Source organism: Mercenaria mercenaria, chromosome 2 (genome assembly GCF_021730395.1).
Source record: "Mercenaria mercenaria strain notata chromosome 2, MADL_Memer_1, whole genome shotgun sequence".
Lineage (NCBI taxonomy): Eukaryota > Metazoa > Mollusca > Bivalvia > Venerida > Veneridae > Mercenaria > Mercenaria mercenaria.
Genome location: NC_069362.1, coordinates 104,216,514 through 104,241,058, shown reverse-complemented (window position 1 = coordinate 104,241,058; position 24,545 = coordinate 104,216,514). Strand labels below are relative to the sequence as shown.

The 24,545-nt window shown below is 33.5% G+C and overlaps 1 protein-coding gene across 3 annotated transcripts; it reads right to left on the bottom strand.

The window, feature by feature from the left end:
* Positions 1 to 624: 624 nt before the first annotated feature.
* On the bottom strand, positions 625 to 22,038 carry LOC123562422 (uncharacterized). 3 transcript variants are annotated; one of them, XM_053524046.1, is made up of 5 exons: positions 21,675 to 22,038; positions 11,858 to 11,948; positions 11,367 to 11,444; positions 1,559 to 1,665; positions 625 to 721 (listed from the first exon to the last, which is right to left on the bottom strand). In XM_053524046.1, exons 1-5 carry the CDS (start codon positions 21,713 to 21,715, stop codon positions 670 to 672), a joined length of 369 nt encoding a protein of 122 aa, XP_053380021.1. In that variant the 5' UTR covers positions 21,716 to 22,038; the 3' UTR covers positions 625 to 669. The 3 variants fall into 3 exon arrangements, 2 of the variants coding, with proteins under 2 accessions (XP_053380021.1, XP_053380025.1); XM_053524050.1 differs by lacking the exons at positions 11,367 to 11,444; positions 11,858 to 11,948; positions 21,675 to 22,038 and adding an exon at positions 5,719 to 6,132; XR_008367240.1 differs by lacking the exons at positions 625 to 721; positions 1,559 to 1,665; positions 11,367 to 11,444 and adding an exon at positions 10,310 to 10,361 and having other exon boundaries at positions 21,675 to 22,027.
* Between the last annotated feature and the right edge of the window lie 2,507 nt (positions 22,039 to 24,545).

Below are 24,545 nucleotides of genomic sequence, written 5' to 3'. Positions count from 1 at the left end.
GGTAAAAATTTATGACATTCTTGCGTAAAATATTAACTTATTGCAAAATGCTGCATATTTCTTGTTGGCTAGTAGGAATAAGCAACTACACTGAACAAATCATCAATAATAAACAATTAAATTTCTAAATCTAAAGTTGCATCAAAAAACGACTATACATACCTATTCAATATTTATCTCTAGAAAAGCAACTAACTACTGGTAAGCTGCCTTTTCATTAAATGAGCCGCGCCATGAGAAAACCAACATAGTGGGTTTGCGACCAGCATAGATCCAGACCAGCCTGCGCATCTGCGCAGCCTGATCAGGATCCATGCTGTTCGCTAATGGTTTCGCTAATTATAATAGTCTTTGAAAGCGAACAGCATGGATCCTGACCTGACTGCACGGATGCGCAGGCTGGTCTGGATCCATGCTGGTCGCAAACCCAATATGTTGGTTTTCCCATGGCACGGCTCAAATCTCAATAAGCAAATTTTGTGACCTTTTTTTTAATCTGAACATCTAGCTTTTGTAAGTTTTATAAGAAAGCGATGCTTTTTCAAAAGATAATTTTAACTAAACATAAAGGCACCTGAGGAAAAATAGCAAATGCAAAAGATCATATGACTTACGAGGCAACAATATTTTGTAGGCGACATCTATCAGCCTGTTGTGCCTCTCCTTTAGTTACTTACTACTGGGGACACTTCTCATCAATGGGAAACCTCCCTTTATTTGTCTGTATGAAAAAAAAAGAGAATCATAGATAACTACTTCTAAGCAAAATAAAATATGGATTTTGAAGAAAAAAATAACACATTCAAAAAGAACACTCCCCTTTGCCAAGTTTCTTTGCAAGCATTTCAAGCAAACAACAATATTTTTAGGGGGCTTTATCAACTATATCATGTAATATTCATGTCATTTAACATCAACCATTAGCAAGTTAAAAATTGTGATAACGTACAATTATTATGATCTCTATTTTACATTTGTTTTCTTTTACAATTTGTATTATCTGTTCCTTAAGTTACAATGTTTTATTACTTTAACCTTTACATTTTCTATTAAAAAAAAACAACAGACTTTATTAACATTTTTACTTGTTACAACATCTGGCATCATCTGAATCCATATCACCAAGGTGGTAGGTCAAAAAGGTAGACCAATAAGGGTAAACAAATTCAGAAAATACATATATGATGATAAAACAAGATGAATATGTTTGTAATAAAAGGAAAATTACACTTCAAAGAATGTTTTATATCACATTTGGTTGGTTTTCATATCATTATATTACTGTCCTTCTGACTTGGGTGATACAAAAAGTAACACAATCAACTTAACTTGATAAAAACGCCCAGATCACCATGTAAGTATAATATTCCCTATGTCTTGTCAACATTAAATAAATTTTATCATATCTTTATTTCTAATATCTTTCAAATTTTTTTAACATCAGCGTTAACGAAAAAAATCAATTCAAATACACTTGCTCTAAATAAATTCTTTTAAAATATGTCAAAGACAAACCCAAAAATGTTATACAATATATTCTATTTAAGTTTTCTCTTACTTTCGTTTCTCTGATTTGAGACCCACACCAAAGCCAACAAACTCAGGACGTATTGCTTTACCCTCCCTGGGATGGTGTCGATACATCCACTGGGGCATTGTGGGATGCTGAAATAAAAATAACAATCTTTACACTAAGAAAATAAACTGGACATTTCCGTTAGAATGTTAATGTTAATGAAAAATGCTGTTTTATTTATCTATGATCATAAAATGTTCTATGTGTAACAGGATTTCTTGTTAGAGAGGGTAATTATAATCAAGTAATCAGAAAATTTGAATAAACTAAGATGATAAAATATCAAATTTTCAAGTATAATTTCAGTAGAACAGTATAGTAAGGATAGGCAATTAAACTTTAAATGTATTTTTGCATAATATATCACAAAAACTGAAGCAAGTTTAGATACAGATATACCAGCTGAGCTTTCTCTGAAGTCACAATTAAGACTTTAATTACCGGTAACAATAAAATACAACTGAGAAAAAAACTTGTAGAAAAAAACGAAAAGACATTTGCTTTCATTCAACTGAAAATTATGTAACTGCAACAGTACTATTTCCATTAAATCTGAAACCTGTGAAATGTATTCTAATCATCCATGATTAAAGTAAAACATCTACGATAAACAATAATAGACAAACTCCAGCATGCAATATTAATGAATAGTCTGCTTACATGCACATAATTTGCTGAAATTGACAGGATTCTAGCTACTAGGTGATATAATGAAAACAACATAACAAATACTATTGAAGTTCAGTGATTTGCTTGTATTCCTTAATGACTTGGTATAAAGCAGTATCTATTGAAGCAAGACTTTGAATTTTTCTATCAGCCAATCCCAAATAAAAGCACGAGGAGGTTATCATGACTCCGGGGTACTTTATCATATCCGTAAACTAATGTTAACATCTCTAATGGTTAACAACAACATGAAAAACACACCACTAAAACAATAGCAACCCCTAGCGGGTCAGAACGCTCCTCTGATTTTTTTTTGTATAATAGAAATATGTCAACCCATGAATTTCTAAGTCAAAAAAGGGCCATCAACATCCTTGCAAAAACAGGATAGAGATTATGTTTCTTGATGTACAGTGTCCCAAATGATGTGAAAAACTGGTTGCAAGTTTTTTAAGCTAGCTTTTGATCGTTTATGAGAAAAGTTGACTTAAACATATTATTCAACCAAGAAAATGATTTTTCTAAGTCCAAAAGGGCAATAATTATGGCAAAAGCAGGATTGAGTTATGTTGTCTTGCCTGTTACAGGGTCAGTTTATGATGGTGAACAGAGTTCAAGTTTTAAAGCAATAGCTTTGATAGTTTAAGAGAAAAAGTTGACCTAAACATAAACTTAACCAAGAAATCCTGATATTTTCTAAGTCCAAAAGGGCCATAAATCTTGCAAAAAGCAGAGGATGGAGAAATGTTTCATGCTGTAACAGGGTCAGCTTTATGAAATGGGGAACAAGTGGTTTGCAAGTTTTAAAGGAATAGCTTATAGAGATAGATAAGAATTAAAAGGCAGACCTAAAACATAAACTTAACCAAGAAAACTGATTTTCCTAAGTCCAAAAGGGGCAATAATTTCATTGCAAAAAGCATGATGGAGTTTATGTTTCATGATGTAGCAGGGTCTGCTTATGATGGTGAACAAGTATTCCAATTTTTCAAAGCAACAGCTTTGATAGGTTTAAGTGATAAAATCGACCTAAAATAAAACTTAACCAAGAAAAACCTTATATTTTCTAAAAAAAAAAGGGCCATAAATCTTGCAAAAAGCAAAGATGGAGTATGTTCTTGCTATACCAAGTGTCCAGCTTATGATGGTGAACAAGTATTCCAAGTTTCAAAGCAACAGCATTGATAGTTTTTAGTAGAAAAGCTGACCTAAACATAAAACTTAACCAGGCAACGCCGACGCAGACCGCCGACGCCGACGCCGACAACCGCTCAAGTGATGACAATAACTCATCATTTTTTTTCAAAAAATCAGATGAGCTAAAAACTGTTTAGACAACATATATATAGTTTTATAAAAACATTGAAAAAAGATAAAGAAAGTGAAGTGTTTCAAACAAATGTGAATGTTGCAGCAATGTTAAATTGAATGCAACTAAAAAAACTTTTTCGCTTGTAAAAATGAGTAATATAAGTCCCGTTTTGCACAGTATTGCATTTTGATCACATTAGTTAGATGCTCAATTGTCCATGACAAGATTCTAGTAGGTACCATTTTCATTAAACTTTAAAACTGATATAAAACAAGAGCACCGCCTTGCGGGTGCTGACGCTCATCTGATTTATTTTGTGTGATAAAATATTGTCGCTACCCATGCTTTTTCTAAAGTCTCAAAAGGCCATCATTCATGCAAAAAAAGCAGGATATAGTTATTTTACTTGATGTTCAGTGTCCACTTATGATGGTGAAAAACAGTTGTTTGCAAGTTTTAAGCAATAGCTTTTGATAGTTTATGAGAAAAGTTGACTTAAAACAAAAACTCAAAGCAAGAAAATGATTTTCAAGTTTCCAAAAGGGCAAAAATTTTGCAAAAAGCAGATGGAGTTAGTTGCTTGCTGTACAGGGTCAGCTTATGAATGGTCAACAAAGTTGCAAGTTTCAAAGCAATAGCTTTGATAGTTTTAAAGAAAAGTTGACCTAAACATAAAACTTAAACCAAGATACTGATTATTTTCTAATCCAAAAGGTGCCATAAATCTTGCAAAAAGCAGGATTGGAGTTTATGTTTCTTGCTGTAAAGGTCAACATATTATGGTGAACAAGTGTTTGCAAGTTAAAGCAATACTTTTGAAAGTTTAGGATAAAAGCTGACCTAAACATAAAAACTTAACCAAGAAAACTGATTTTCCTAAAGTCCAAAAGGGCAAATAAATCTTGCCAAAAAGCAAGATGGAGTTTATGTATTCTTGATGTACCAGGGTCGCTTATTATGGTGAAACAGAATTCCAAGTTCATCAAAGCCCAATAGCTTTGATAGTTTATGAGAAAAGATGACCTAAACAAAAACTAAACCAAGAAAACTGATATTTTCTAATTACAAAGGGGCCAAAAATCTTGCAAAAAGCAAGATGGAGTTAGTTTCTTTGCATACCAGGGTCAGCCATATGATGGTGAACAAGTATTCCAAGTTTCAAATCAATAGCTTTGATAGTTTATGAGAAAAAGCTGACCTAAACATAAAAACTTAACCAGGCAACGCCGACGCCGACAACCGCTCAAAGTGATGACAATAACTCATCATTTTTTTTCAAAAAATCAGATGAAGGCTAAAAATGAGTATAAATAGCAGCAAGGCCAGTGGAAATCCTGAGCAGCTCTTGGCCTGCCAGGAGACATGCTTTCGAACAGTCCCAAGCCCTGATTATTGGGTGCTGCTTTCGAACATAGTGGGGCAATAGGATATCAAATCAGCCAACTTAATCACCCTCAACACCCAATGAAGTCTGAAGGCAGTGGGCCACTACGTCAATTTAGTTTTGAGTGGAAACCATTTTCCATTCCAAAGACCTAAATGACATACCCCCCTACAAAATAAGAGGGCCAACACGGCCCTAGGCCCGCTCACCAGAGTAACACACAAATAGACAATGTAACAATTTTTAACATAGTGATTCATGAGACAAAATTCTGACCAATTTGCAATTAAGATTGGACCAAAAAAAGTGGCCTCTTGAGCGTAAACAAGTTTAGGTCTTTGATTTAACCTGGTGAACCTAGTTTTTTGACCCAACAAACCCAATAAAAATTTGTTCGATATTTTAATGCAGACAAACCATTCTCACCAAGTTTTCATGCACATCAAATGAACAAGAGTGTTAACAAGCTTTTCCTTTGACTTGACCCGGTGTCTGATTCTAGCATTAGTATCCACCTCTGTCATTATAACATTTGAACACGATTAAATTCATTATACAGATATAATTTTAAAATAATAATATTCCCGTTCACCAACATGGAACCCTTTTGTAAGACACTATTTCAATCCTCATTAACTGTATACAAATACATTAAGCAACATACATGTACATCTACCCGTTTAAAAACATGCATACATGTGCACCTCTTATATGTATGTGCAACATTAAATTTTATAATATCTTTCACAACACACCATGCAGTAAATTGCGTTAAACCTTATTCTGTGTTGGCTGCCATGCTTGTGTTCTGTTACCATGGTGACCATATTTCCTTGTGTGAAGGTCAGATCCATTTTGTTTCTTTTGATTAGTGCTAGCAGAGCTGCCCGAGTGCTTTATTGTGAAACGTGCAACATTTAAATATATCCTTGTTTGTAGAAATATGCATGTACAATATAATATTATGAAAATCATGAAAATACGTGACAAGTGAAATTTGATAGCAAATGACACAGTGTGAAAAGAACAGTGAAAGATGAAAGAAGGTAAAACATAGTTTTAAAGATATTTAGACCTTAAACTGGTAGATAAAGGTGCAAGTAGTCCAACTCCCAACACTGGTCCTAAAATTGTTATTATTGCAGTACAAAATAGCTGCTTGAACTTTTGACAGACAGAGACTCTTTGTTGTTCAAAATTAATAAAATACAGATTTGGCTAACCCCTGCCCCAACAACCTTGAAACTTAGGTCACGCTTTCAACTTTGGCCCCAATCTTTGAAAGTCTTCCTATACCAATTGATTTTGATAAATGTTAGTTTATAAATGTGAACACAACTGTTCATAAACAAAATTCAAAGAACAGATTATTTCATTATAGCTATATTCAAGATAAAATCAAGACTTTAACATGATTGTATACATTATAGTCTGATCTTGTATTTTTGCAGATGTATGCAATAAAATTTACTTTTGAATGCATACACACCTTTATCTACCACCCCTTACTCTATTAGATCTGTAATCAGAGTTTTTTTGCGAAATGATAAAACTATCATTACATCTTCAACAAGTTTCGCTGAATATACTTCAAAGTCAAGTTTAATTGTTTTTAAAATTCCAGCCAAGGGCTTATTTTAAATTGGTTATCATTAGGCCTAAAAAAAAAATTCTTTGTTTCCGGTAACATGCTCAAAAAAATTAGGGTAGGTAGGTCGGAAAATTTTTTTTTTTTTTGGAAAATTTTTTTTTATTAAGGGAGACTTTTTGTCGGAAATTATTTTTTTTGACAAAAAATGATTACAAATAGGGGGTTTAAGCCTTTAGAGATCATAAGTTGATTCTAACATCACAGGCCATGTTAAAGCAAAAAAACGTGCAGTTTTGCATCTTATTGTTTAAAAAGTTTGAATTAATATTCTCAAGGCCATAAAAAACATTTATGGTCGGGCCAAAAATTAGGGTAGTGGTCGTGATACCGGAAACAAACAATTTTTTTTTTCCGCCTTATATGAAAGTAATGTGATGTCATGAAAATCATTAAGCATAGTATTTAGGCCATAGCATCTTGTTTCTATGTACTTAGCACCATAATAAAATAAAATAATCATATTATGATTCATATAAAACAATGCATATAAAACATACTATACTATGTTCTATTTATACATGTAGCAGTTATTTAATTAGCTCAAAGCAGATGACTTTTCGAAAAAGTTCTGACGTAAACCGCAGAATGAAACTTTGTATGTCCTCAGCATGCTATTACAGGAAGACTAATGATGATGAAGCTTCTATTTTGATGCAAGAAAGATCAATATGTTCTTACAGGAAATAATTATATACTTTGATGGTATCTGATTCCAGACATGACTGTGAATGGTATAACATTCCTTATAATCTTGTTTCATTTCCCATCTAAGAAGAGCTGCAGACTGTTCCCAGAAGTTCTCACCATTTCACTTGACATTCTACTATCTTCCTCTTCAAAACAAGCAGTATAGTCAAAGTGGAAACTGATTCTGTATAAAATCATTGTGGACAACAATATCACAAGTGATCTGTCCAAAAAACTACGGCCTAAACTTAACCCCTCTTTTAATTTTTTCATTGTCATTTATAGTTTTTTAGACATTTTAAGCAAATATTTTCCTTGTCAGCCTTATCATGTCAGACACATTGATTCGCCTTGCTAACCAGTGATAGAATCATGATCAGCCCTGCACATCACATGCAGTCTGAACATGAAATCTTCACCTGTTAGCCATTCAGGCAGAATCTTTTTTGTAAGCACTCACCTTTTCACAGTTTAATGGAACTGTCTAAATTGAAAGATGGACAAGTTCATTATAGAAATTTAGCAGGGTAAGGGTTAAAAGAGAACATGTAACTGGAATGAGGAGGATGCATATGTCCCATTTAGCCATCTCTGACCTCTTGAAAAGGAACAAATTATACTTTCACGACCTGTTGGTTCTTAACATCTTCTCTGCCAAGACAACATATGACAATTTACATGTGACTTCTTTCAGCTAATAACACCACAATGTTTCGTAGACCTTTCACGGTCATGTCAGTACAAAATACCGAAAAATTATCTATGTACTTTTCAACTAAAAGAATGAAAGTAAAGGAGAAATGTATTAAAACCAGTATATGTTTTACCTAGTAATTACAGTTAAGACCATGTTAATGATGATGTATAAAGATAGATGATGGTTATAGCAGATGCGGGAACTTACAATAAACCTTATGCTTGTACATGTAAGCGTTTTCAGAAGCTTTTCAGGTCTTCCTCCCGATGTTCTCCGTCCAACGAAGTATTGAGTCCCATACAAGATGCTGTACTTTTAATACAGTTTTCTCTTAATCAGATAATGTCTTTACATATTTTGTTTTAGCTAAAAGAAAGTCTTTTATAGTTTTATACTGAAGAATTAATGAACAAACAACAACCATAAATTATTCTCAAGATTTGATTTTCATTCAGCTGTAGAGATACAGTAAAACCTGTATATAGGCCTTTCTTTTCGGGTGATTTTTATTCAAAAGTTCAAAAAGTTAAACATTTGAACTGGAAATAAAACTAGTGTTCTCTATTCATAGGTTATCTTTAGCATATGTTTCGACTGTACATACACAACAGTAATATATTTGATATTAATTAAATCAATTTGTGCACAAGTTTAGGCGATGTAAATACTTAAAAAAAAACAAACCTGCTCCATTTTTTAATGCAAGCCGTGTTTACGTTAATTCCTGGTGATCAATAAGATCTAAACCACCTTTTGTGGTTTACAAATTACACCCATTCTTACATTTTCAAATAAAGTTGTAAATAATTCTATCTATTGACAATAACATGAGGTTACCAAGTCACTTTATTTATCAACAAAAGTTTAAACCTGTTTGAAAGTATTATTTAAAGTTAGATATGTAATCGCAAATCTGGTTAATATTCAATTTAGTGTGGCAAAAACTTTGTAACCTTGAGTTCATTCAGATAATCCCTAAAACAAACACAGAATTCATATTTCATGCACAACGGAATGAATTCTAGTTTAATTTGCGTAAAACAATTATAAAAGAAGTAGTTAAAAAAAAAACGATTTGATGGTCTAAAACTGTGTTTTTACTTTAATACATGAACACAATGAGGTAAAGAAGAGTAATTCATTAAAAAAAACACAGTCATGGCAACCAGAAAAGAAATATTTCACATTAAGAGTGTTAATATAAACATACTTGATTGCGTCGAGACACAATTTACGATTCTCCTGATATTACTTTGTATTGACTGTAAGATTCATAATTGATAACCAAACAGAAACAAATTGAAGCGCTTCAAACATACAGTGTCAATAAGTGCTTGCTTTAATGTTTACATATACAGAAAATATTAATACAGTCACTTCATATTTGTAATTAGTGTCAAAGTTTTGTTTCTATGTAAAATATTGATCATAGTTTTGTTTGTTGAAGGATATACTACTGCAAATATTTACATGGAAATTTTATTCATAGATGTACTTCATATTTTATAAAATTATACATTTCATACAATTTGCCACAAACTATTTCCATAAAAATATTAATTTCACCCCTGTTTCAGTCAAAACTTTCTTAAAACCTAATACTTGGTAAATGGTCTTCAATGATAACAGTTTATGAATGCTGTGACCAATGTTTACTCCTCAGTTATTACCCTTTTGTCAATTTTTCTCAATATTTTTCTCTCTACAATTTTCTCAAAAGCTATGTTTTGTTTCTGGAATAAAAACTTTATTATTTTTTACTTGCAAGCTATCTAGATCTAGTAACAAAAACCTGTAAGCAATATTTGTATTTTAACACAAATTTACCATTTCAAGAATTGAATCAAACAAACAAATAATAGGAACAGTAGTAATTATTAGCTTTATATCATACTAAACTATTTTGAAAGACCCAATTAAAACAACAAACAAATATTCTGATTCCCAACCGTGTTAGCGGCCTTGTAACAGAGACAACCAACACTACTTTCTTCTCTGTATGCAATTTAATATGGAATGCCTACAGGAGCTAAATTACCAGGTAATTCCTTCCAAGAATATACTATGGTCTGGATATTGCCGATTTTCATTGTAAGTCCACTACCTTAATTTTAAAAATAGTTTTGAAAAGTACAAAATGTTTAGTCAAAAAAAAATTGCAAGGTAACTCATTGTCTGATAGTAAGAGTGTTAAAGGATTTAGATAGCAATATGAGTTTTACTTTGTTAACGCTAACATTTTGTAATACAGTACAACTGTGAGAGATGATACAACAAAGTCCTTACCGGATGCATTTGAGTGATTCTTGTTTTGACATCATGCTTGACTCAAGAGTAATGTTTAAGCGCCCAGTCGTGCAAACCATCATACTGCAGTGTAGCCCGCTGAATAAAACAAGTGCATATTAATAAGCACCATACATGTACTTCAATCAAAATACAGTAATACCTGTTAACAACACTAATATGAATTTCAAACTGTGCCAAAAGAATAATAAATCTGGCAGAAATGGACTCCCATTACACAAAAAAGATGAAAATCCAAAATGGACAAAACATTGTAATGGGACGTAGTGAATGTAACTGACAAAATGTAGTTATGTAGTCTTTAACTACAATGTACCCCAAATGATATCCCAAAATTATCCCTAGTACGATTATTTTGGCTGAAATTAGCAAAAAATAGTCCAAGAAAAAAAAGTTAAAAAAACTTAATAAAAACAAGGAGCTGCGTTCAATAAACACTTGATGCCCCCAGTGGCATCCTTGTCGATACAAAGCAACCTAAGTCCAAAACGAAGGTCAAGTTCAAGTCAAGGGCAAACTGATGTTCGATGTGAGTCCTGAAGATGAGGAATGGCCACAGGTAAACATCTGCATAAGGTAACAAGTCATCTAGTTTTTGGTATTGATGCTAGACGTAAACGTCCCATTTTTGGGTTAACCTTGTAAGGACGGACAGACGAACGCAACATTCCAAACATATGGATCCATATGTGGCTACTCTATGTTCTCTCTATTGCTCTTTAAGCCATGTAAGAGAAAAATAGCCACATACAAGCCTAACGTAATGAATGGCATCACAGAAAAGTACAGTTACCTATTATTCAAACAGCGCACCTAAGTATGCAAATGTATTTACCTTACTATTATTATACCATTTTTCAACTAAATTTGGTGTTAAAAAAACATACTGTGGGTAATTTAGGATAATTTTTTGGGCATTCAAAAAAGTCTGTACAACAAAATTTTATTACTCAAGGACAATCTTTAAATTGTTAATTTGTTTTGCCTTTTCTTGGGTGTATTTTTTCAGGAGAATTTTGGGCTGTTAAACAGGTTTTACTGTACTTCACAAAAACCAGTTCCACACTGTGTGCTACTCCCTACCTTTTCTCTTTTTGTAGCATATTCAACAATATTCTCTTTGTAGGGTGACTGACGTTTAACTAAGTCCCAAATTATGCCCTAAGTAAATGCGCAATGGTTTTAAAACAATTGTCTACAATTTTCTACAAATATCAACAAGTTAATTATAACTGCAGTTAATTGCTTCACCTAATTTTCTGAAAAAGATCTGATGAATTAAAGACACTAATTTTGAGAAAGTCGTAAACAAAATATTTACTGGCTGTTACTGCAAAACCATGGAGACGTTGGCAGCTATGTACTCTCTGAACATATCTTTAATCCATGTACTCTCTTGAATACAACGTTATCCACTAAGCAACAGTAAATTTTACTGTCATTATCAGAGCATAAAACAAAATTTTCTTACAATTATTAAAGATAGACACAAAAGTATATAGCCAAGCAATTATTACATTAGAACATAGCATATTACTGCTGGAAACTATATAATATTCTAAATGATTACTTACAGACTTAAGAGGCGGATGATTCAACTGTGGGGCATTAACCCCTGACAAATCAAACCCATCTTCTAAACGCTTCACTTCAAAGTAGTATCGCCTGAAAATATATAAATAAACAATGTAAACATTTACCACAAAAATTGTATTTTAAAAAAAAAAGAGATACATTTTGTATTTTGTGCAGTTAGAATGACTATTAAAATGGTCTTTAAAGAAGAAGGTTTTTACCCAACTGCTTAGTGTTATGACTTACTGCAACTTCCATGTGTCACAGTGTCACTGTGATAATACATTTTTTTTTTGGTTGGGTTTAAAGTCGCACTGACACAACTATAGATCATATGGTGACTTTCCAGCTTTGATGGTGGAGGAAGACCCCAGATGCCCCTTCGTATATATTTCATCATGATTGGCACCTGGGTAGAACCACAGCCCTTCCAAAGCCAGCTAGAATGGCTTCCTCAAGAAAAATTTCAACGCCCCGAGTGATGCACGACCCTCAACAGATGAGAGGTCAAGTGATTTGAAGTCATCGACCTTAACCACTCAGCCACTGAGGCCCCCATAATATAATACAGTCTTGTCAGGCAATTTGGCATTTTTCAGAAATAAATACAGCTCAAAGCACACACAGCCAATTATTATTATGGGTTCTCTGCTTTAATATGATATATTTGAAACATATTAAAACCAGTTATATAACCTGCCTTGTGGGCATAAAATTTCAAGCATTAGCGTTAAACAACTTTTACAGATAAATTGAAAATTACTGTCAGGATTTGTTTCAGCAGATTGATGCAACAATGAAACGCATGTAAATTAGCACCCAATGAAAGTCGTTAATTTCACTGTATATAGAACATATTAGAAGATTTTCAAAAAATTCAAAATATTTTGAGTAAGCATGAAATAACTATATATCCAATAAGTTCGAATACCTTATTTTTGAAGATCTCAAACTACCGTTCAGTTATTATAACTGATAAAACAAACAAACCAGACGTCAAAGAATGAATATCTAGATATTCCATTTTATATACAAGGAATTTAAATTCAATTTATAACTTGTGGGGGTTGTTCAACTTAAAATGAAGAAGCTTTAAAACTCTTCAAAAAGATCTTGTCATTGTCAGAGATTTGATGTAGTTTTATTTACATGTTAGATTAATATATTTGCATTTCATGCGTACATTTATATGGTGAATTATTGTCCCTTTAAGACGTAACCATGATATATGAGCCGTGCCATGGGGAAAACCAACATAGTGGGGGGTAGCGACCAGCATGGAGATCCAGACCAGCCGGCATTCCGACTCAGTCTGGTCAGGAACCATGCTGTTCGCTAAATTTTCTCCAATTCCAATAGGCTATAAAAAGAGAACAGCATGAGCCTGACCCAGACAGGTCTCGGAATGCGCAGTCGGTCTGGATCCTGCAGGTCTCACACCCACTATTTTGGGTATATTCCCATTGCAAGGCTCATATATGAATTTTTTTTCGGGGATTTTAACCTTTTAAGAAGTTTTAATACTGGAAAATTCTACTATTTGTTAAAGATAAATAATTATTGATCCAGCAGTTAAAAAATTAATTTAATACCGGTATATAAAACATTAACAGTATACAGGAAATCATTAATAATTCTCGTGGGGACTAAATTTCGTGAATGCGAGGTTGAGTCAATTCCACGAAATTTAATCCCAAATGACAAGTAAATTCCCATTCAATTTATGTTCAAAAGTTGAAATCCACAAATTCATATCCCCACAGAAATTGGCCTGTTATGAACCAAAACCACGAAATATCAAGCCCAACCAAAATTAATGAAATTACAGTACCCAAAACTTGATTTAGAGGCTCATAACACACTAATGTTGTACTAAACAAAATAATTTTTTTTTTGTTAAATTACCAATTTTCCCAGAAATTGTTTTCTCTAATAGTTGTCAAATGTTTGGATATTAATTAACATAGTAGAAAGTTTTATTGAATCCACTGGTTTTTATTACCTCCCTTTATGGCTCTTACTGTACAAGTTCATATGCGGTACTGAAGGTAGTGCTTTTAAAAAAAAACATGTTATTATGCATAACATCTCTTGGAAAGCTGTTTCATATGTTTGTGAAGAAAAATTGAAGAAAAATTTAGTCTTAATAAGACTTTTAGCATGTTAAGCAAATGCATTTTCTAATACTTTGTCCAAAATGAAAACACTTCTGTAAACTATATTTCTGCCAATTACGTACTGAATGAATAAAATGCTTATTATTCAGTAGTTTCTACATTAAATTCAAGCTTCTATAGCAACATACATTTATAAATGTACCCTGCAAGTATCTACACAAATTTGATATTTACTAAAACACACTACTTTATATTCTACAATATTCAGAATTTATATTTTATAACATTTTTGTGTTTTCCCTTGCTATCAACACTTTTTACAGTGACTGATTATTTGGTATACATGTATGTAATTATTTATAATGTGAAATGTACACTTGGGATGTTAATTAGTGTAACAAATGACAGTTTTCATTAAAATTTAGTATAACAAAAAAGTTGATTATAGTTTTCATTAACATTTCTTACACTTCATGAACCAAAATATTAAATTAAAATATTAATTAGATATTTACTGTGCCCTGTCAGCCAACACCCCAAGCACACCCCCAAGCAACCGCACACCTGCAAGAACCCAAACCCCCCAAAATCTACAAATAAGCAAAGTTGAAAGCATATAATAACCAGATACCTATAGTAAACAATGCCAACTCAAAAGGCCTCCCACTTTTGTAACCAAACAAATTCTGTCAGAATAATTAAACTATAGTAGCTTTAATATTACCAAGTAAACAACACATTAAAACCAAATTTGATTTGTAATGCTCAGGTTATTTTTTCCTTCAACAGTTCCATTATATCTTACATATGTATAGAACATGAATAAAATTATTGCATGTTCAGGGCAACACTCCTACCCAGCTACACTCCAAATCCCAATAGATACACTTGATCTCAACTGACCACTACCTGAGAATGTAACAGACAAAAATGATTTGAAAAAAAAAAACAACATATAAATATATTTTACATTTTAATGACCAGAAATCAAAACAATGAAAATTATTGGCCTACTAAAACAAAAGGGAATAAAAGGAGTATTTAAATCATACTAGTCTCTCAACAACACTACTACTGCTTTTCATTTCTAACACCATCTAAGATACTACAACCTCAAACAATAAACAGATTGGATAAGAGGAATGAGTGTTCATGTCTGACATTTTGCATGGTTGTCACAAGGTTAAATTCAATTAAAATTGTACGGATTAATAACACATCAAACCCTTTTCCGACTCTTTATTCCCCATGAATTTAAATAACCTTATTTGATTATTAAAAGAATCATTGTATCTGTATTGAATTGAATGGTAGAAAATAGAAGTAAGTTTAACACTGGATAGACAAGAGGGCCATAATGGCCCTATATCGCTCACCTGTTATCATTGCACTTAAGGACAAGAAGGTCAAAAAATCATAATCAAGATCAATCAAAAGAATTATGAGAAAATATAGTACATCAGAGGAGGTTAGGAGCAAAATTTTGAAAAAAGAATTCTTACAAGGTAAAGATATGTCAAAATACACCTAAAAATTGGAGGTACCATCCATGTTGTACCACAGAAAAGTGGTCTCGGTTTTTCCCTATGGCCACTAATAAAAAAGTTATTAAATAAGCTATTTATAGTAACATAAAAGTAGGGCTGTCATTGATTGGGTCTTAGATGTATCGACGATACCGATATATCAGAAGACAAATATCGACGATACATCGTTATATTGATTATTAAGTTAGATTAACGACCTATTTGTTCATATGCATGCTATATATCTTCCTGTAAATGCTATTTTGAGTTTTATTGCCTACTTTCCATATTTCTGTTTGATTGTGTTGTATTTGTATTTATGAAATAAAAGAAATACATAAAAATTAATGACATCTTTCATTTTTATTTTGCCTTCACTCCTTTTTTTGCATTTATCCAAATTTACAACTTTGTGAACTTTAGTTGTTTTTTAGGGTCTGAGTGTTTATTTGGGTAGTTTTTTCTCTCTGTAAAATATCGATTTTTGAAAATGGGAATCGATAATCGATCGACCAAAAAATATCATTGATACATCGATATCGTTTCTATCAATGACAGTCCTACATAAAAGGGAAGTAAAAAAAGATATTGTAAGTGAACAAAAGAAGGATCTGCCAAATAAAAACAAGAGCACTGCAATGCAACGCAAATGCAGAGCAATATACACACAAAACAAAGTCATATGACCTTTGACCCCTAAGTGTGACCTTGACCTTCAAGTGAGCCATCCGAAACATGCGCTCTGCATGTCGTTTCGATGAGGTGAACATTTGTGTCAGGTTTCTTTGAAATCCTTCAAGGGGTTCAAGAGTTACAGAGCGGAAGGGAAATGGCTAACCAACAGACAGACGGACACTGAGGCGATAACATAATACGTCCCTTCGGGCGTATAAAAAGGAATCGAAATCTTATGGTGATATAAGTTGTGTGCAAGTTTAGTTAAAATCAAATCATAATCGAAGCTGCTATTGTGCAGACAAGGTCAAAATAGCTAATTTTGACCCTTTCAGGGGCCATCACTCTGGAACCCCTTATGGGATCTGGCCGGTTCAAGAAAGGAACCAAGATCTTATGGTGACACAAGTTTTGTGCAAGTTTGATTAAATTCAAATTATAAATGAAGTTGCTATTGTGCAGACAAGGTCAAAATAGCTAATTCTGGCCCTATCAGGGGCCATAACTCTGGAAAACATTAAGGGATCTGGCCAGTTCAAGAAAGGAACCAAGATCTTGTAGTGATACAAGTTGTACGCAAGTTTGGTTAAAATAAAATCATAAATGAAGCTGCTATTGTGTAGACAAGGTCAAAATAGCTAATTTTGGCCCTTTCAGGGGCCATAACTCTGGAAACAATTATGGGATCTGGCCAGTTCAAGAAAGGAACCGAGATCTTATGGTGACACAAATTTTGTGCAAGTTTGATTAATTATAAATGAAGCTGCTATTGTGCAGACAAGGTCAAAATAGCTAATCTTGGCCCTTTCAGAGGCCATCACTCTAGAACCCATACTGGAATCTGGCCAGTTCAAGAAAGGAACCAAGATCTTATGGTGATACAAGTTGTGTGCAAGTTTGGTTAAAATCAAATCATAAATGAAGCTGCTATTGTGCAGACAAGGTCAAAATAGCTAATTTAGGCCTTTCAGAGGCCATAACTCTGGAACCCATAATGGAATCTGGCCAGTGCAAGAAAGGAACCAAGATCTTATGGTGATACAAGTTGTGTGCAAGTTTGGTAAAAATCAAATCATAAATAAAGCTGCTATTGTGCAGACAAGGTCAAAAAAGCTAATTTTGGCCCCTTTCAGGGGCCATAACTCTGGAACCCATAGTGGGATCTGGCCAGTTCAAGAAAGGAACCAAGATCTTATGGTGATACAAGTTGTGTGCAAGTTTGGTTTAAATAAAATCATTACTGAAACCACTATCGTGCAGACAAAAAATTGTTGACGGACGGACGCACGGAAGTTCCTACATATGGATACTTATGTGGCTACTCTTTTGTTTTCTCTATTGTTCTTTTAGCCACGTAAGAGAAATATAGCCACATGAAACCCTTACGGAATGAATGACATCAAAGAAAAAGTACAGTTACCTATTGTTCCTATAGCCACCTAAGTATGCAAATGTGAGCTCGGACGGACTGAAGACGGACGAAGGGTGATCACAAAAGCTCACCTTGTCACTATGTGACAGGTGAGCTAAAAATAAATGAAATGATTTAATTTTAAAGGGAATTAACCCTGTAAAGTAAATTTTTCTTATTTATTCTAGTATCAAATATTTGTTTTTGTGTAAAATGTTTGATTGAAACCTCAGTCTAAATCTGACCATCCTTTCCAACACTTCATTTTCATCAGAGATCGATATATGTTACGTGCAATCTGGCTTTCAAAATTGGCAAAAAATTATATGATTCAAACTAAAAATCTCCATTGCCAAGTCAAGCTACCGTAAACTATTTGTTGATTTTATTTCACATGTGTGAATGAGGTGATAAATTCAATACTATATCACGTCATATAAGTTACATGTCTGTTTTACAGCATATGTATTATATGGTTTTGTTAATTGCTCTGTCAAAAAAAAAAATTCTGATTAAGCTGTACCAAGGTCAAAATGTGTATATATCTGACAAACCTCACTTTTTGGTGCTTTAATACGATGACAGTTCTATGTGGGTTTTTTTCAGTTGCAATTCTGCTACTGAAAAGCTTATACTAACCTGATAATGCTACGTCAGTTAGCTTTACATACAAAATTAACTCAACTGACATAATTGGATTTGCTTAATTCTTTCGTTACAGATCTGATCATTTTATAATTGTCATCCCTCCAAGTTTAGTTTACTTTTAAATCACTTCACCTGATGATTTATAATACTATCATATTTTCATTCATTTTGGCCATTTTTCCTTGCATGCCAAGAAGATAACAAGAGTGGCAAACCGTAACAATATATGCCCGTCACTGCAAAGTACCCTACTTACTGTATGACTTTACTACTAATGTACTGACTAGACATATCAATTTTCCCAATTTGAACTAATTCAGGGACCATCAGGGGCCATAACTCCTGAGCAACAAAGACTTTCCACCTGGTTATCAAACATATCCCAGGTAAAAATGTCATGAAAATTCTAAGTTTGGTGAACACTGGCTAAGAACTGCTTAGTTATTTAGTGGACACTGTGGACTCAACAGTGACTGGAAGTTTGTAGCTGGTAGTCAGTGCTATGGATCAAGAGGTGGTATGTCCCTAGTTAGTATTGCTTCAATTTATTATTGTCACTTTCCATTCTTGGTCATAATGTTTATTATCATCTTGGACAACTTGGACTACCAGCTTGATACAAATAAGAGGTAATTTACAAAAAAGTAAATACATATTTGATATATTTTTGACGTCCAATATTTGATATACTTTTGATGTCCACTTCCAACAACAAAAGTTTTCCCTTTAATGACATTGCTGAGCGTAGTCCAAATAATAGGACGTTTCGGGATAATTTGATTAACTTCAGTTGTTGGAGCAAGTAATTCTGGCCAGTATTTTACGACTTTTAAGTTTTATGGATTTTTGAATGCCTAGGTTTTCCTAACAATAAAATGTAGATGCAGGTAAGGCTTACACAGATGGCAACTATGTAAAATTTCAGATCATAAAAAAGCCATCCCGATAAGCCAAACAAGTAAGGCTAGGTTGAGCGTTTCACACCCATAAAAACGAAACAGTTTGAGGTATGATCAAAGGTTGGGTTTTCTCATCAAATATACTTTTACCTCTCCACTAATATATTTTTGTCTATCAAGTTGGTAATGTAGTGATAGCAGATTTATACACCACTTCCAACAGCCTTGCTGTTTGATTAAACCTTTAGTGACATGGTTAGAATGTCTGACAACAGTTCATGAGGTCCGGGCTTTGAGCCCCTGCAGGGACTTTGGTATTTTCTCTCCCAGTGTTTACTTTAATAATGGTTTCAAAAGTTTTTGACAGACTCTAGTCCAAATAATAGGACGTTTTGGGACAGCATGATAACTTATGACTGTTGCTGTCCCGTCAAGTCCAAACTTATTCTGCATATTTCTGTTAAGGAAATCCCCAATGAAATCTGTTGGGAATGTTTTCTGGTACATGTACAATGTATTTGTAATGATTACAACTCTGATAATAAATTTAAGTTGACATTAAAGCATAAAATTGCCTTGCTGACAGTTTTTGAATGTATATTTTATGTTTTGTTTCTGCAATTTAGTGTCATTGGCAGTCTGCTGTGTATTGAAACTGGTGTCCGGGTAGATATCTCCTCGCACCAGTTAACACATATTTGCGAAGATTTAAGTCTCTATTTTAAAAATTATGAGTTTAATATATTCAATCCATAATTTTGAAGTTTCTACGTGAAAATTAATGTTTAATTTATTGGAGCAAGTAAGGTCGACCAAAATTTTATGACTTTTTTGGATATTATAACATCTTCGTTTTCCTAACAGTAAAATGCAGATACGGGTAAGGCTTAGAGGGATGACAACAGATCATAAAATAAGCTAGTCTAAATAATGAGACCTCGGGTAGACCGATTTTACATTTTGATATTTTACGTTGTCTACCTAGCGGATATCGACAAGTCAAAAAAATATAACGATAAACATTGCCTTTTTCCAGTCTTGAGGGGCAATGCCTGTATTTAGGGATAAATTGAAGATGTGGCAAAGGACGGGGGCGATTTTTTGGTGAAGTTCCTTGAGAACACGGGGGATAATTCATCTGGCCCCGACGCTTTATGTGGGGATAGGCCAAGAAGGAGTTTGTCAACACCCTCTGGAGTCAAATTTATTTGGTCCATTAGGGAGGAAGGGGATGTTTACAGTTTGGAGCACAAATGTTTAAGGCTTAGGTGGGGAGAAAACTGATTCAAATTGCTTATTAAGGATGTTTGCTTTAGTGACTGGATCAGTATGGGTGAAACCATCTGATTTGAGTGGGGCTATGCCGACATTTTCTTTTTTGTTATGTTTGATGTAGCTATAGAATTTCTTATTTCTACCAGGTTGGAAATCATAACTAAAGATGACGTTTTCCATGTATGACCAGTATGAGGCTCTTATTTGCCTTTGTATATAAGATTTTAGGGACTTCAGTTTCTGGTTCTTAGCTTGATTTGGGGATTTGTTGAGTTTGTGATAGAGTTTATCACGCTTGTGGATAAGCCTGATAATTCTGGGAGTTAACCAAGGCAAGTCGGCACGGGATTTGGATATTTTAGTAGGGATATGCTTGATACAGGATTCATTTAAGCTGTCCTTAAATGAGTTCCAAGCCTCATCAGGGTTTGTATAGGCCTTACTAATAAAACTACTACTAAATGAGCGCATGTCAGATCTGATCGCCTCCCAGTTATTTTTCCGATATTGTTTTATTAGTCTCTTTGGCTGGATGGGTCCGCCCTCTGTTTATTTTGACCTCATGAAATACTATATCATGGTCAGAGGTTGCAAGGCCGGAAGTGTCTTGACGAGGTGGACATGGATGGGTGGGAGGTAAGGAAGAGGTCAAGGGTATTGGACAACCTGGTTGGGACTTTTACCATCTGTTCCAAATTTAGGTGGGACAGTTTTTCCATAAAATCTTCATAGAGACTTCTATTTTTACAATTTGGTTTGAGTGTTTCATTGACCCAGTTGATATCAGGCATGTTGAAGTCTCCGAGGAGCCATATTATGCTATCCTTCGGGATTTTACTTAAGGATGACCACAGTTCAGACAATGATAGTTCGTCAAGTTCATGTGGTTTATAGTATGCTCCAACATAAATGTTTTTTATACCAGTTAAAGTTATTTTTGACCATATTATATTACAGTTAGTTTTAAGGTCAGGTTGTTCTTGACTGAGTAACGCTTTAGAGATGGCAATCATCACTCCCCCGCCCTGTCCACCACAGGCAGACTCACACCCTGGGTATGAGTATCAATCTGGAGCGCTGGTGAGCTCTGAAAAGTAAAGGGGGAGAAATAAAGTGATAGTGGGTTTATAGGCCACTTCCAAAAGTCTTAATTGCTGCTTTACTTTACTTTAGTAAACACGGAGCCATATGAGCCTATAAGTATAATGAGGTAAATAAAAATGAATTATCAAAAAACATGCGCCGCTTGCATGTTCTCTACTTACAATTTCTTGCCAACAGACTTCGCAACAGTTTCAGATGACATTCTTTATGATGCTTTTATTCCTATAAATACGACACTTTACTTAATAAACACAACGTATGTAAAATCCGCTATATTTCCATTTTGGTCGTTTAGAACCGCACAACACAGTCCATGTACACAACTACCTCCGCGGGGACACCTGCTTATAGAAAATAGTTCTAAATAAAGTACTAATTTTGTTAAATAAAGCCTGCTAATTTTATCAATAATGTATTTAAAAGGTGTTCTATCTTCGATTTAGTTTTGAAAATATTATGAAAAACTATATTTATTTTTAAAACATCGACATAAACATTATACAAATATATGCGCCTTAATTTCGTTTCTATGTAATTATTGACTGGTTTAAGACATTTTTAATAACTAAGCCAACCAATTCAAATAAAGCTAAGTTACATATTACATTTCCTGGATGCCAAAACACTAATAAATCCAATAGAAAACATATTCTTACTTGATTTTATTACATACTATCGCTTTTACTATTTACAATGCAATATATGTGAAACAATGACTTGTATCTTGTAATAGGCTCAATAATACCGAGGTTGCAACATTTTCGTTCTTGTCACGTTTCAATATCGATCTATGGAATGTCAACTTTTTCTATTTTATTGGCTGAACATGGCATTACATGTCAAATTCATTTTCGGGGAGGGGGATCTGATTATTTTAAAATTTCTTCTCTAAATATAAGTACTGATAAAGTGAATGTAACATATAGTCATATATATATTATTTAACTGACACAGCAGTTCCAATAAAGTAGTTTTAATTGCGAAATTATATTTCAATATATGATACAGTTGGCTTTTCAAAAGTATATTCATTATTAATTATCTATTTTATTTTTTCTTGAATATGAGAAAAATAATATTTAAAGGAATGCAGTAGAAATGTGTGTAGTCAGGCGAAGGTGTGGAATGTGACTAGAAAAAGTAACACTGTTTCATCAATAGAGAAAAAGTGTAACTGTTCTACACATAGATGATATCAGCTATAATAAATCGAGTCTGAAACAGTTGTATTCATGGTGATGGGCTGTTTACGTAAGATGAAAATAGCACTTTTTATCTACTGACCATAGACATTCGTCCTACGAAGTTTTTTTCGAGGCAAAGCATTATCTGATTATTGACCAAATGGTCTACTGGTCGATTTTTCTCATCATTTGGCTGGCACGGTGGTCCATTGGTACGTTTGACCGTCAATCCAGAAGTCAGGGGTTCATACCCATGTCCAGGCACAGGAAGTTTCTTAGATGCTTTTGAGTGTCTCCTACCCTACCCACCTCCCAGGAAAGAGGTTTCCGCACGTATCGACGCTATAAACTTCCATAGTAGTAGTGGAGGGCATCTCTCTAAACCACCTTTTTTCCTTCTTTGTCTATATAAAGCCGTCATCTTGGATTGGGAAAAGTGATATTTCGTGAGTGTAACGGCTAGCTTGTACTAGGAAAGCCAGCTCGTCCGTGACGATAATGAATTGAAGCAACTCTAACTAGGGACATGCCACCACTCGATCCGTAGCTCTGAGTTCGTGATGTACGTGTTTTAGGTGAGAGAGAGGAAAATAAGAGGCTCACTGATTTTCACGGGAAACTCTAGTTTATTGCGTTGTTTCAATTAGTTTAATTTAGTTTAATCATATTTTATTGCTCTCTGTTTCAAAGATACACACAATAGTACATACATTTTTAACACACAACAAAAAACAAAAGGGTTGGGCTACGAGTTATTTCAACATCAGCATACAGCCCTTCCCATAGAAAGAATGTTATATTCTATTAAACAGATTAAAGGTGAGCAAGTTACTTGAGAGTGAAAAAACAACAACAAAAATTACAATAATACAAGAGAGAAAAAAAGCATATCAAAGAATACATTTCTGTTATGGAGCTACTATTTTGTTTTCTGAAGCTGTCTCTGCATCCCGACCGTACCAAAAAAAAACATGCTTGATATAAATCCATACTGTGTTCAAGCAAAGGGGAACATAAGAGGACAATTAAATTCATAACAAAATGTATATAAATTTTTACGTTATTGAATATATTTTACTTACTTAAACCGATTTGATTGTTTTATAAAAGCTTGCACTGCTAAAAAATAATACTATTTTCTTCTTCGGTTAGTTATTCTTTTCCAAAGAGTAATATATTTGTGTGTGTTTAAAGGACGGAATTGTCTTGTTAATTGAAATAAACGAAGTCTTTCCTCAGAGTACCTTTTACAAATAAAGAAATAATGTTCTGCATTAAAACAAAAAGGGTAATTTCGTAGTGATTATTGTAAAGATCGTAGTTAAAGCTGCTACATTTATTTCTTTAGCGAGCATGATAAACTGCATTTTCTCTTTCTTCGATAAGGAAATATTTTGGTACAATGGGAGGCTGAAATAATTCTTTCAGTTTTGCTTTAAATATGTTTAAGGATGATGATTCTCTAATTGAAGGCTCTAATTCATTCCACAACTTAATTGATGATGGTATAATTTTGAGAATATTTCTGTGTGCTGCAGTCACAAAATTGTCATTATTACGAAAATTATATGGCACTGTTTCGTTAACTAAAGGTTGGATAAAGTCATTTAAGTAGACCGGTAGTGTTCCGTGCCTTCCTTTATACATTAAAATCAGTTTTGTATTTTACGCCGATCGGATAAAGAGACACAGCCTATTTCTTTTACTAAATTGTTTATTGAAACTATGCGAGTTAAACCGGTCACTGTTCTGACCGCCTCATATTGTAGTTTTTTCAAGTGTTTCTTGTTCATAATGTGTGCAGCTATCCCAAACTACTGATGCATATTTAAGTAATCTGAAAACCAA